Source organism: Seriola dumerili, unplaced genomic scaffold, assembly GCF_002260705.1.
Source record: "Seriola dumerili isolate Sdu_G_001 unplaced genomic scaffold, Sdu_1.0 BDQW01000331.1, whole genome shotgun sequence".
In the NCBI taxonomy this organism is placed as follows: Eukaryota; Metazoa; Chordata; class Actinopteri; order Carangiformes; family Carangidae; genus Seriola; species Seriola dumerili.
The window spans coordinates 9,835,754-9,850,097 of record NW_019174586.1 but is presented as its reverse complement, the minus strand read 5'-3'; the positions used below and the strand labels follow the sequence as shown (position 1 = coordinate 9,850,097).

Genomic DNA, 14,344 nt, shown 5'->3' with positions numbered 1-14,344 from the left:
TGTTACATTTGTCTTCATGTTGTCATGTTTCTAAATTGAATGAACAAATTCGGTAAGAGGGGACAACTGAATCTTTATTACATAATTAACATTTGACTTTACAGGTAAAAACATTAAAAATAAAACTAATTTACTTCAGGATAGTGAGCTTCCACTTGACACCGTTTCTCATCTTTGGTGGCGCCAGGACCTCAGCATCTACAAAGAAAAAAATATGTTGTTATACCTGTTACAACCGACTTATTGCAACCTAGTGTTTGTTCACATATGGCACAGATCAGATACGCATTAAAAAGTTGTGCAAACAGTGACCTGCGAGTGTTTTTGTGAGATAATCTCTAGAAATGCTGCTGACCTTGTGAAGCTGCAGGTTTCTGCTGCTGCTGTTGGAAAGACGCCATGATGCTGTTTGCAGTCGAGTTTGGACCAGTGAGCTGAAGAGCAGGAACGAGGTGAGAGATTATAAGACAATGTTTAAATCCTAATAATGCACAAACGCAATGCTGCGTTCGTGTCTCATACATTCACAGAATGTGTGGTTGCATCTTCACTCTTATTCTTTGGGATATCTTGTGTTTTTAGTGTCATTTCATTTTCATGTACAGGATATTATTCCCTGTTAGCTCATAGAAGCAGTGCACAGAAAACAGTTGAATTCCTGATACAAGAAGATAATAATTAATTTTATCTCATCTTTTAAGTCACCTGTTACCGTTTGTCCAATCACAAAGTGAACAGTTCATAAAAACAAGTGTGAAGAAAGCTCATTACTAATATTATAATGACGTCTGTTATCAAAGTTACCGGAGCTTGGTTGTTCTGGAGGCTTTCCAGCCACACTTCAGGCACTGCTGTCTCCATCATCTGCAGAGCCTCCTCGTAGGCCAGCTGCAGCTTCTCTGCCTGTTTGTCGAACTGGAACAGCACCAGGGCTTTCAGCAGGCTGTGCACTTCCTCTGCAAGAGGGGAGGGGCGAATGAGCCGTCAGTCAAACTGGTTGAACTATACATGTCGCTCGAACTATATAAACTTCTCTACGAAGTACAACTGAATAGTTTAGATTTTATGAGGGCAGGTATTTAAATGCAGACTGAATGCTTCTCCAAAGTATTAACGCATTTCCCATCATCCTTCGCTGCATCATCCTTTTACTGCTACCTCTGTGTTGTTCACTTTAGAATTGCAGACACGTTTCAACGAGCAGATACAACTTAATCTTAGTTTCTGCAGCGGGAAATGAATCAAATCAAACACAGATGGTCTCCACATTATTGAAGTTATTGAAAATATAAAGCAAAGGAAATAGAAATGAGTAGGAGCCTTTGGGTGTTCAGGTCTGTACCTCTCATCTTGTCCACAGTGGTGATGATCTCACCCAGGGCGTACATCAGCGCCCGGTCCTCCATCGGGCTTCCTTCCTTCAGACTGAGCTTCTTCCGCTCGGCCTTCCTTCGGTTCTTTGATGATCTCCTGCAGTCAAAAAGAAAATCATCAAGTAATCACTTATCACCCGGGCGACACATTTAAAGTGTAAAAAAATTTGAACAGGAAGTTTTGTCTTACGAGGAGATGCGGGAGTTGCTGTGGGAGTATTTGGAGCCAGTCATCACACTGCTGGCCTCAGAGTAAAGCTCAGCATCAGGACAGTCTGGACCGTCCTCATCTGATAAGAGATGACGCAGGGTTAATGAAAATTATATATTATAAATCCTTTTTTTTTCTTCCTTCTTGTCCTGTATGCTTTAATTCATACTCTTTAGTCTATTTAGTCATATCATGGTGATTGAAACATCCTAAGCATAGAGATGGAGATTATGCTTTTTAGGCCTGATAAAGGGGTGAACATTTGATACTGTAAAGAAGAATGTTTGGGTTAAGTTTGACTTTAAGATACGGATCTGACATAAAATCATAACACTTGTTCTCACCCAGCATGTCCTGTCTGGCCTTCTCTTTCTGTTCTCGGACCACAGCCAGCCGGGTCCTGTGGCGCGTGAACGTCGCCACCTGAGCCTCCAGGAAAACAGTCTGGGTGCCGGCAGCTGACACAAGACAACATGACAACATGACAACAACACAAGACCACAAGACAAAAGTTCTTTGTTTAGCTTCCTGTTACTTTTATCCGTCAAAATTCTTTAAACCTCGTTTGGCTTCTCTCCTCCATTTTCATGAAATTTGAAGACGCTTGGAGCAGCGTGCTCACACTGCTCATGTGTCTGAACTGTTCTTACCTTCTAATAGAGCAGGTTTCAGGTTGGTTTCAGTGATGTCTTGTCTGTTGTGAATGTAAATCTGAAGCAGACAAAGAAATATTGTGGGTCATTATTAGAATTTTCTCAACATAGCCAGGCTTTTTAAATTTAAGTAAAGGTTTTTCCAATTTGCAAAAAGGTAATGACGAATAAAAAAAAAAAGAGTGAAAAGAAGAATTTTGCACACTGACCAATCGCAGCGACTCCTCCCAGACTGCACCGTTGATCAGAGCCAAGATGGCTTCCTCACAGTCCTGTTGGGAACAAGAGTACAGACCGTCAGAGCTCAGCTAGTTTGCAGCAGAGTTTAAGTATAAAAATCAACTTAAACAGTCTGTTTTTTTACATTTATCTGTTTGGTTTTGCTCAGTCAAAATAGCTGCTTCATTAGAAGCCATTTTGTCCAGCTGTTCAGAGGATCTTACTTTGGCGTACTGGTCCAACAGCAAAGCAGCTTCTGAGAACCGGCGCTGTTCGGTCAGCTTCTCTGTGAGGGGAGGAGGCGGAAACTATTTTAGGCTTTACATATAAAGAACTATACCATGTCTCACCAGCTAACCAGCTACCTGTTTGACTGACAACCTGTTGTCATGGTTACCTGCCAGGTCCCTGGCCAGTAGAGCCAACTGGTCGGGCGGTAGTGGGATCTGCTGCGCCACACAGATGGCGTTTCTCCAACTGGAGCTGCTGGCGAACGCCTGCAGGGCGCCGACCGACTCTCCACATCGCCACAGCAACAGGCCGGCCTGCTCGGCCTGCTGCTGCTCCACTAGGTGCTCAGCATAGGCGCAGCTCAGAGCCTGGAGGTCAAAGGTGGAAGTCAGTCTGATCTTCTATAATGATTTTTCAACAAGCAGTACCAACTTTCTGACTGTTGGTCATGTGTTTTGTTGTAACTTAATAATTGTTTCACGTTAGAAACTCTAGGTGTGGCTAAATGATGAATGAAAAACAGCTGTGAGGGGCGTTTGTTTTCCGTACCTTGTAGTGTGCGCTGTTTGCTGTGAACAGCCTCAGAGCTTCACTGTAGAGTTTCTGCTCCTTGACCAGCTGCAGAGCTTCAGGGAAATGTTCCTCTCCTGAACACAGAACACAACAACATCATGTCATGATCACTTTGGATTTTAGAGAAAAAAAATCTGCAAAACACCAACACACTTTTACTTCTTCCTTCTGTTTTGAAATTTGTGTGGTTTTTTTTTTACATGTTGAGATGAGATGATGATGTATGGCAAGCTTTGTGCATACATCACTGAGGCTGCGAGTCCTGTAACTGGAAAACCTTCATATTCAACAGGTGGCTTCCAGAGAAAAACAGACAGAAGTAAAAGGGGCCGAGACGACAGATGCAGTGTCACTGACCACACTTGCTGAGGTGAAGCAAGGCCTTCCTGTAGCGTTTCAGGTGTTTGTCGATGGTGTAGCGTTGGTAGTTTGGCTCCAGACTCTTCAGCATGTTCAAGAAGGGAAGGTACTCTTTGGGGTCCTGGAGAGACAGAAATGAAGGAACATTAGCAGACGACATGATGCCAAACTCATCCATCAGTTACACATTACTCATATAGTAGAGTGTAACAAACTCCAAACTCCCTTCAGAGCTGATTATCTAATTAGATTTTGATGCACCTCGCAGTGTAAGTTAACATATGTTGCAGCTTAAATGCCTCTTGTTTCATTTTTACTCCCCTCTGGTGCAAAATCTGCATGAAATAAAAAGAAGTTTCATCATCTTACTGTGATAAGGAGGTCAAATGTATCATAGAAATATGTTGATGTTCAAATACTTCCATTTTAAGTCAACAAAAAATCAACTGGCCTAATTAATGACCTCTTATACCCTATTGTAGTATCATGGTACTTAGGATGTGTATTTGTATTGGTGCTTTAGAGAACTTTGTGATCGTGTCTGTTTAGTGAAGTAAAACATGCAGTCAGGCGTTTTTTTTCCTCCTCCGGCATCTCGTACCTTCTGGGATTTCTCGGCCACCATGAGCACGAGGTCGAAGTCGTACGTTCCCAGAGAGTGTTCGTACAGGTCGTTGACATTGACGAGGAAGAGGAGGTACTTCAGCGCCTCTTCAGCTTTCACAGCGCCCGGAGAGTTAGGAGGGTTCTCTGGACAGATACACGCACAGCACTTCATGACATGATGACTGAGCATAAAAGAAGAGAAATTAAACATCCTCTCCTCATATCCACTATTCTGTGTGTGTGTGTGTGTGTGTGAGAGTGAGAGAGAGAGTGTGTGTAGAGGCGTTCAGCTGCTGTATACTGCTTCTCGTGTGTCTGAAGTGTGCTCACCGCGAAGCTCGTGGACTTTCTGCAGAGCGGTTTCCAGCTCCGGAACCGTCTTCTTCACATGAGTTGTCAATATCGACAGACAGAACCTGGATGGAGAACATGATCATTAATGTCTTGCTACTGATAAATTCACAGCACATCTCTGACCTAATCACCGTCTTCTCTCCTGGTTACATCCCCCACAAAAACTAGAGATGTGGATTAGTTCTGCTGGATGCACAACCTCTGTTTACTCAGACAACTGAAATTAAGTGACCCTGACATTATGTTGTGTTATTATGTGTAAAAAGTCTGTCTGTGACCTTAAACAGAAATATCACTGACTTGTTTTGATCCATTGATTCCATGGTACTCCGTAAAGCATCACAAACCACATCCACCTTCTTCTGGCTGGAGTTATGCTGGGGCTGGACTGGGCTGCTCTCAGGGCGGGGGTACATGCTGCTGGTTGTGTCCTCCTCCCTGGGAACCAAAGAAAAAAAAAATGCATGTAATAAAAGATTTATTTATTTATTTTAATGTGAAAATCAACTCTTTCGGCTCCGACTAAGTCTTACTTGAGCTCGGTAAGGAAGAGGTTGATATGGTTGATGGAGTTGAGTTGTGTAATGAAGGTTTCTATGTTCTCCAGGAAAACCTGCAGGAGGAAAATAAAACCCTTATTTTTTTTATTAATGCACTAATGCTTTGTCATAACTTAGTGTTCAAAGTCTGTTCAATAGCCTGAGAGAAAATCAAGTCTGACAAAATGATTACGCTGTTATCACTCAAAGCATTTTAAATCATTTAAATTTACTGCCGTCAGTTCCTTTGTTTGTATCTTGTTTGTAAATCACTTTGTATTATACAGGCCTTCATTCTTCAAACGCATCTTTTAGAACATATCAGAACCGGACCAAGCCTTTAAGGGGCCCAAAGCAGAATTTGATTTGGCCAAGGGCGTAGGTTTGGTGTCAACATTGGTTGGGACACAACAACCCCGCCACCCCTCCAAAACAAAGACATTGACTTTTTAATGCCGTCAACCAAACGGTTTATTAACATATAAGATCTGAATTTATACGGAAATGTAATATATGTACATGTGTTGAATTTCCATATATGACATACATGTACATATGAAGTTAAAATATATATGTATATACAGTATCATCAATATGTGTAAAAATAACATGTGAAACCTGTTGTCTGATTTAAATAAAAGTAATAGTATAGTAAGGCATAATGTCATAGTATTGTCACGAATGTTAAAACCCAGTACAAACCTTTGGGTTGTGGTCGTAAATGAGGTTCAGGTTGATCCTCAGCTTCCTCATACACTCAAAAGCTTCTCTGAACCTCAAACTGAGAAAAGAAAGAACAGCAAACAACATGTAGGACTGAGCTTAACACTCCAGATACAGTTTGGCAAAATGTTCGCTTTTGTTCACCTTCTGCTTCCAGTATTTGTGTTCAGCTCGGCTAAGATAGGAATTTGAGTAAAATGCAGTACATTTACTAAAAATACTGGACAGTTCATTTGAGTATCAGGCTACAAACTGAATTTTTTTTTTCTAACCCCTAACCCAGTGTCGACCTGGAAGAACTGTTTCTCCAACATTCAATAGTGAACATATCATTTACAAATCAAGCATGTGATATGATGGAAGGATTTCAAACTCACCTGTTCAACCACTTCCTGAGCTGAGCCAACACCAGCGCTCTGTGATGTACGGTCTCCAGGTTCCCACGAGGCATCTGGACACAAACCCGAAAGAATCAGAGAGTTTGTCATTTTAAAAACTGAAAATGTTTGTAAAAGGTTTCTTAATGTGTGTGTGTGTGTGTGTGTTTGTGTGTTACTGACCTGTAGAATCACTCTGGTGTCTTGAGGCACCACAGTGACGATCCTGGATCCTCTCTCCACCCGACGCAGCGTCTCGTCGTTCTGACCTCCATCTGAGGCCAAGGCCGCCTGCAGCCCTGCAGGATCAAAGGTCATTTGATTCTGTTGTACCGTAAAATACATGAGCCAAAACCAGCTATTTCAGAGGGAAAGAGGAACACAACACGGATGTTAACATTACCTATCGGAGCAGCTGGAGACTGAGCTAACAACACGACAAACTAGCTCCTTACTGAACACCTCCAGGTCCAAGTGAAGCAATAACTGAAGCAATAAAGTGTTTTTTTTACATCAATATGGACTCAGGGGGCATCGGTGAAAATCTATCTAAATTCTTCTGACCCCGGGACGCTTCACCTTACCTTTGACACTCAGAGTGCTCAGCTGGAGGCAGCGGCAGGTGTGGGAGTGTGTGGTGATGAGCAGGAAGTCATTGCAAATTGCAAAGGAAGAAACGTTGGAGGCGAGCTGAGAAAGAAACAGACATAAATGAACATGTTTTTTTTTTTTTCTCATCTCCGGATGAACTTACTGCGAGAGCTGGAAAAATAAAGTCGACAGCATACCTCTGTGTCTCCAGAGTACAGGTGGGATCTGTCTGTCAGGCCCAGGAGATGTTCCTGAAGACAGAAAGGCAAAGCAAACAACAAACATATGCATTTTGGCCTGTATACAAGAACTCACTTATGATTAATCATGTAAGTATAAGTCAGTATGTTTGTACCTCTCCACTGATGCTGCAGAGCGCCGTCTGAACACAGGGAACAGGGAAGCTGATTTTACATCCACTGGAGACACGCCAATCCTCCACTGATGGCTCAGGACAATCTTCACAGGAGTTTTAAAAATTCAGTTTTGATCATTTTCCAATCAAATATCTCTTAGCATTAAAAAGAAAATCAGAAGAAAAGTTTTGGTTTCTGACCCCAGAGCAATTTCCTGATCTGTCCATCCTCCAGCTGTAGGGCCACAGTGCCAGACTGAGAAGACTGAACCATACTGACCACAACACCATCCACTTCAATCTCTGACCTGAGGCATAAAAAAAGATGGGGTATAATTCACTTAAATGACCATAAATTATTCCAGTGTCACTGTTTTCATTTACAGGCTTTGCAGGACAAAGACGTGGCTACAGGAGATTGCTCAGTTTGCTGACCTGACGGTGAGGGTTTCCTTAGTGTCCTGAGCAGGACGGAGCATCTTCAGGGTGGAGGAGGTTGGCAGCAGACCAGAGGTGACACCCACAAACAGCTCATCCTCCAGCCACAGCAGCTGCCGCAGAGCTAGAGGGTCGTCCTGGAGAGCTGCTACACTGCAGGAAGGCGCAGGAAGGAGAATGATTTGGGTAAATGTAGTAAGAACACAGGTAAACCATGAAAAAGGAGCAAACAGTATCCTGCACCAGCATTGACGGTCACTGTGTTACCTGAAGGTTTTCTGGAGGATTAGGGGACGAGACATAATCCTGAACCCGTCAGCTGTTTTGTCAGCCTGTTCTCCTGAATCTGGATCAACAAGAAAACATGCAAGCAGGTAAAATAAAAAGAACACACAGTTAACAATAACATATAGACAGCCTGTTTATGTGACTTTAAAAACACAAAGAAAAAGGCTAAATGTGAGAATCAGCCCAGACATCATTTTCTCCTGCTCAAGTACTATGTCTGTCTTCTTCAATCTATGATCTCTCAGGTACTGAGGGCGTTTTCTGCAGTTACTTTGGATTATGTTCACACTCTAAAATCAGACTTCAGCTGACGGCTAAAAAGAAAATTTCAGGCGTTAGAAAAATAGACAGGAGAATTACAATATTCTTACCGTTTGATACCAGATTTAATTTTACTCACATTCCTTCTGATTATTGACACTTTATGGAAAACAGTGCATAACCCACCTTGGCTGTAGACTGAGATCTGACCATCAGCGGTGAACGCTGCCAGCTGATTGGTCCTTTGAGGTCGGCAGAGAAAGGTGACCTGGTTGACTGGTGATTTCAGCTGGAGCTCGAATGAGCACATGGGTGGAGGGACCACACACTGCCTGAACGTTGTCACCAGGATTTTATCTGAGGGGTTTTAGACAAACATTAACATCATACTGATTCATCCTGCAGCTCCACCTCCTCTCATCTCATCGGTCCTCACCTCCATCGATCACGGCCACGTTGGCTTCGTCAGTGGCGTCCAGCCCGGGGCTCCGCTCTGTCGTCCAGCCCCAGTCGTAAGTGATGCTGGCCCAGCTGCGTGTCACCAGGTGGAGCTTCAGGGGACGCTCGGGGTCCCAGCAGACATCGACCGGAGCCTTCTGAGGGTCTCTGCCAAAGTCCAGGCTCTGCTTCAGATACCAGTGGTAGTTTCCTACCGTCCACAGCTGGACTGCAGGGGAAGCATCGACAGCTTTAACGTTGATTCACCATGGACTGATGAAAGAAAATCTGACTGTGACAAACATTTTGTTTATATCTTTATTCATTCAATAATTAATTTGTGCATTTATCAAGCAATTAGGGAAACTGTCCCTCATAATCATGTTTTATGACTGACTAAGCCTGAAATTTTCAGCCTAATAATTTTTTTTTTCTTGATGTTTGCATCTCTCGTTCACTATATTTACATGAGATGCAATATTCTGACAGTAACCCGATCAGACTTTAGTGACTGAAGTGGCAGTATTAAAAAAGATACTGTGGCAGACAGCAAGTCACTTACTGTAAGTGTTGACCCGTCCATCCTCTCCGGCAGTCATGTCCTCCAACCAGACAGCTAAAACAGTGGAGTCACTGTTCCACAGCAGCTCCTTCACCTACCCCACACACACACACACACACACACACACACACACACACACACACACACACACACACACACACACACACACACACACAAGTCTAATAATCTGCTAACACTGTCCGCTGGATCAGAAACTGAACCACTGATCCTTGTCATGCTGATCATTTTATATCAGTTCAATCAATATGTCTGAAGTTTTATGTGAGGTCAGATTTAACTGAACAAACCCTGGCCTGGTCCTTGTTGAAGGGCAGGGTGAAGTCTCCGTGCATCAGTCCGTTCTTCTCCATGAACACCACGCTGTGTTTGTTGGGGTGACGCTGGGTGCTAGCTATCAGGCTGCCGGAGGGTCTGAAACCCAAGGAGAACGTTTTAAATGTAAATTACTATTTATTCCTGAAAGGTTCTTCTCACATTTATGCAGTTCTGCACAAGGAAAATATCACAAACAAAAGTTTACAAAACTTGTTTAATAAGCTAAAAGAAAATTGTCTTAGCAGGTCTCTTACTTCCAGCACAGCGCCTGCTCCAGACCATTGACGGGCTCACTGGTGGCCTGCAGGACGCCCTCTCTGTTCCACACCCGCACCTTCCTGGCTCCGGTCTGAGGACAGACGGCGCTGACGGCAAACAGTTGACCGTCACCGCGCCACGTGACCCGCGGCCTGCGGTCGTCCCACACAGCAGCTGGCTGCACCTCCTTTGTTGCATCATTGACAATTTTTTCATATTTACGATTTTTTTCATTCATTTCAGCAACTTAATTCAAACTCTGCTGTTTCTGTGGTTGAATACTGACCTGGTTCTTCCTCTGTGCTGCCTGTTTCCCCTCTGAGCCGTGGAACTGAGTCTCCTTCTTCCCCCAACCCACTGTGATGAACTTTCCTGCAAAACCATTAACATTCAGTCATATTACAAATATTTATACTTCCCATGAATCATCTTGTGACCCTTAAGGCAGCAACCTCTAATCTGGAGCCACTGTACCTTCGCCGAAGTCGTCCTGGTGGATCCCGACCTCGGTGATCGGCTCAAAGTCTTTGGTCATCATGATGATTGTTTCCTGACCTGTGAACACAAAATATAATTGATTTAATCAATCTTAATACATTTTGTTGGAATTAAGACTTGACTTACTAAGCACTGACCTCTTACTAAGGTAAGGACACTGTATGCATGTCTTGGAAAGCAGAACAGTGTAACAGTAGTCTTCTGCAGGAAACTCATGTTTATTCATGTGTTCAATGTAATTTTTGTTCTGTGTGTTTTGTTTGTGTTCAGTGTTGTAAAGTTACTCTGATAATATAAGCTTATACAAGCAATATAAGCTGGAAGCTTCTGATTTAAAACAATGCATTAACAATTTTATAAATGAAATTTTTTTTTTGTCGTGATTTTTTAAAATTTTTTTATAAAAGACTGACCAGTAGTAAGAATGACGAGCTCTTCATCAGGACTCCAACTCATCGACGTCAGACCGCTGTCCACACTACCAACACACTCCAACTGTGGAACATGATAAGAGACATTTAATGAGAACCCTCATTCACATAATGCATTCCTTGGCCTGTCACCCTGTAACTGTAACTCAGAGCAAACTTTCATTTTAAAGCTAAGGCCGACTCTTAACCCTCAAACAGCAGCTGACCTGGCACGTGTTGAAGTTGAAGAGAACGACATCGCCACCAGCTGTGGCCAAACACGCTGACTCCAGTTCAGCCAAGTCCTGCAGTCCGACAACCACGCCACTGCCATCCTCTGGGAGGAAACCATCAGCCGTCAACGAGGCTTCACTGACCACCTGCAGTAGAGAATGGTGGGAAGTTAAAGACGAGTGAACCAACTTTCACCTCCACTCGTAGTTTATATTAAAAATTCCCAATTAAAAAAATTCAGCTCCTTTCCCTTTTTAGTTGTCACAAAATACCAGTGTAGACGCATCTCAACACATTACTATCCTCCATGAGATAAAGCTAAAATAAATGAGTGAACAGAGCTATGGTGCTTTTAAGTGTAATAAAAGCCTTCAAAGTCTTGAGCATCAACGACTAAACACATTTTTCCCTGTCACCAGTGAGTGCTGTAAACTCCCATCTCCTCCAGAGACAAAGCAACAAGTACAGTGTAGCTCACCTGGCCAGTTCGTGGGTCATACTCCGTGATGGAGTACTGAGAGGCAACCAGCAGCGAGCCGGTGTCGGCCCGCACTGAGAAAAACTGCGGAGAGCCTGGTCCCTGCAGCTCCGAGCTGCATAGGCTCTTTAGCAGCTTCAGGTTCCTCATTTCACCTCAGGACAGAAGGAGAACGCACTGAACCTGAGTCTTGGACTTAAAGGCTGCAAAAGACCTGAAACAACAACAATTAAACACGTTCAGTGCTGAAACTGGACAGACATATCTAGGCAATCTATCAATGTAAGATTAGTAAGGTCAGCAGGGATATTATTTTGCATTAAGTAATGAGCTGGCTTCAATGTTGTACTATCTAACATTACATTACACATACAATTACAGTTTAGTGCGACTATTGTTACTGAACAGAGAATGCCAATATTGACCATCATGCCAACACAACAGCAGATTGCTTCTCAGTTTTCCATGTATAAAATGTCTTCTAAAAGAACGGACTGCCATGCCTGTTATATCATCAGCAATACAGACACATTCAGTCAAATATATTTGGATATAGGAAACATTTGCAGATATGGATGATTTGGGATGATTTGGCTGTTTTCTCAATAAATTAAGTAAATTATTAGTTCAGTAATTTATCAAGTAAACAAACAGTCCTGTGAGTGTCAGACTTAATAGCTGGAAGATGTCTGTGTGCTCTTGTGAGATGTTAACACAACTGCTACATTAGATTAATCCATTATCTGACACACCCTCTACCTGACCACTTATTTAGCCTCTTTCAATCAAAGTCTAGATGACAATGCCTCTATGCAACGAGTCAACGAAGTTTATCAACATGTGTTGAATTACACAGCTAATTTAATAGTTCTTTAAGACGTCACATTACGTTGTTATCCACTTTCCTTAACCTTGTTTCACTGCGTCATTCAAGGCATCAGTAACAAGAATCAATCGCCCATAAGTAAGACAGGTTACACAAACCGAGAACGGTGTAATGTTAGTTTAAAAGTCCTTTCACGATGTAAAACACAGGTTATTTTCGACTAACTGTCTAAGCTGGTGGAGGTCTATAGTAAAAGTGTGCAGGCTGTCCGAAAATGGAACTGTGAGTACTAGCTTACCATTAAACTATAAGAAGCAACATGTTTTTGGCGACGATAATACAACAGCTAAACAAAAAAATGACAACTATGAAACGTATTAATATTTTAAGATAACAATGAAACCCACCGAGAACAAACTGCTTGAAGAAATAAACCCTTTTAAACGTCCAGCATCAACAACACAACAACACGCATGTGGCGCTGTCAGACTCGTAACCTTTCACCTCTAATGCTGTTACGTGATGTCTCGGCGGTATCGCCCCCTGGCGCCGTGGAGTAAATATACATCACAATACATGGACTTTATCATGGAAAGTTGGTTGATGGTTTTTAAATGTATTTTTTTTTCAACAAAACAATGATAACAAATGTTATTTAATTAAACTGCTTTTGGATAGACATATACTCAAGTCCAAATGGGTCAGAAAGAAAATCCAACTTTACCTCCTTTCTCTTGTTTCATATTTTAGATTCTTCAAAGTGGACACCATTTACCTTGATGACAGATTTGTGGAATTTCTTGCTTTCTTAATCAGTTTGAGACCATCAGTTGTGTTGCGTCATTGTATCATTGGTACACAGTAAATAGCCCTATTGGACAACTGTCTATTTGATTGTCCTACCTATGCTAAGTGCAAATGTGTGTTGACGTTTGTGAGCTCTTTCTTCATTAGCCGATGCTGCCTAAACGCTGTAAACGCGTTGCGTGTATTTTTGTCCCACTGAATGAAGACGTGCAATTCAATTCAGCGCATCAATGCGTCAGTTTGTTCCATTATCCACCTTGTACAATAAACTTGGTGCTCAAAGTTCCCACACAGTGTGTGACACTGAAGTTACAAGTAGAATTCTGGCCCCTTTTTTACACCTGAATCTAACTGGACAATGACAGTCCAATCAGAGGGCAGGTGGTTCGGTTGCCTTCATATCGATGGCATATCCTAAAAAGTGAAGTAGATTTTGAAGCCTACGCCGTCGTCCATCTTGAAAATCTCGTTGTCACATTCACAAACTTAAATTTGTCATGCAGATTTGTTTTACAGGTTTACAAAGGTTGATTTACAACTACAAACATTGGAATTATTTGTAAACATTACTTTACAAGCTCAAAATCATTTTGATCCTAATTAGAGCCTATATAGGCGCCGGGGGCTAAGTCGTTCCGGCATGGCCCGCCAAAGGACAAGCTAGCCGCCTCCGCACCGGCTAGCTTGCTGGCTGGGCGCACGGCCCACTGAGGAGCATAAAGCATTAGCATTAGCTAGCAGCATGCTGGCATTATACATTGATGAATGGATTAAACGATTTCAGCAAAATAATGAAATGTGTCTGAATGGACTGTATGTCTATGTGATTGATCTGGATGTGGTAGCCATTATTGAATTGACAAGCATCATCATCAGCTGTCTCTAGCCTTTTACTCTGAAAATGTGGATATTCCGCTTCCGTGTGGCTTTTATTTTGTGAAGTACTGAGCGGACGCTGTGTTCGTTTGTGATCGTCGTGACTTTGACGAGTTTCTGGTTGACAACAGGTGAACGGGAGTTTAAATGTCAGAAACACGGAGAGCTGAGGACGTCACAGCGGGTGTAAATACGCAATGAGAGGACGATAACTGAAAGGTAAGCATTTTATCATATTTTTCTGTCATTCTGTCCTGTGTTTATCCAAACACAAGGCAGCAGACAGACTGCATCATCTCCTAACCTTAAACCAAACGAAGGGTTTGCCTTTTTATCAGCCCGCTCTGCGGCAGTTTGCTAACGACAATCAGTTGGTTTATAAACCTCCAGCACACATGTCTGCCGAGTGATAAAGCAGAACGAGTGAATGTCAACATGTTTGAAAAAGCATAAAAATAAATCAAAATAT

General features: G+C 42.4%; 1 protein-coding gene across 1 annotated transcript; it reads right to left on the bottom strand.

Annotated features, from left to right (window-relative positions):
• Nucleotides 1-56: 56 nt before the first annotated feature.
• On the bottom strand, nt 57-12,680 carry elp1 (elongator complex protein 1). Its single transcript, XM_022759987.1, has 36 exons — nt 12,600-12,680; nt 11,367-11,580; nt 10,882-11,034; nt 10,658-10,739; nt 10,221-10,301; nt 10,033-10,118; nt 9,743-9,933; nt 9,461-9,584; nt 9,153-9,246; nt 8,589-8,819; nt 8,339-8,509; nt 7,871-7,949; nt 7,601-7,756; nt 7,367-7,473; nt 7,166-7,269; nt 7,008-7,061; nt 6,804-6,909; nt 6,403-6,518; nt 6,220-6,293; nt 5,822-5,900; nt 5,114-5,193; nt 4,881-5,018; nt 4,557-4,642; nt 4,222-4,370; nt 3,618-3,741; nt 3,237-3,334; nt 2,854-3,055; nt 2,681-2,742; nt 2,447-2,509; nt 2,235-2,295; nt 1,929-2,042; nt 1,564-1,663; nt 1,343-1,470; nt 805-956; nt 356-434; nt 57-198 (listed from the first exon to the last, which is right to left on the bottom strand). Exons 2-36 carry the CDS (start codon nt 11,514-11,516, stop codon nt 131-133), a joined length of 3,942 nt encoding a protein of 1,313 aa, XP_022615708.1. The 5' UTR covers nt 11,517-11,580; nt 12,600-12,680; the 3' UTR covers nt 57-130.
• Between the last annotated feature and the right edge of the window lie 1,664 nt (nt 12,681-14,344).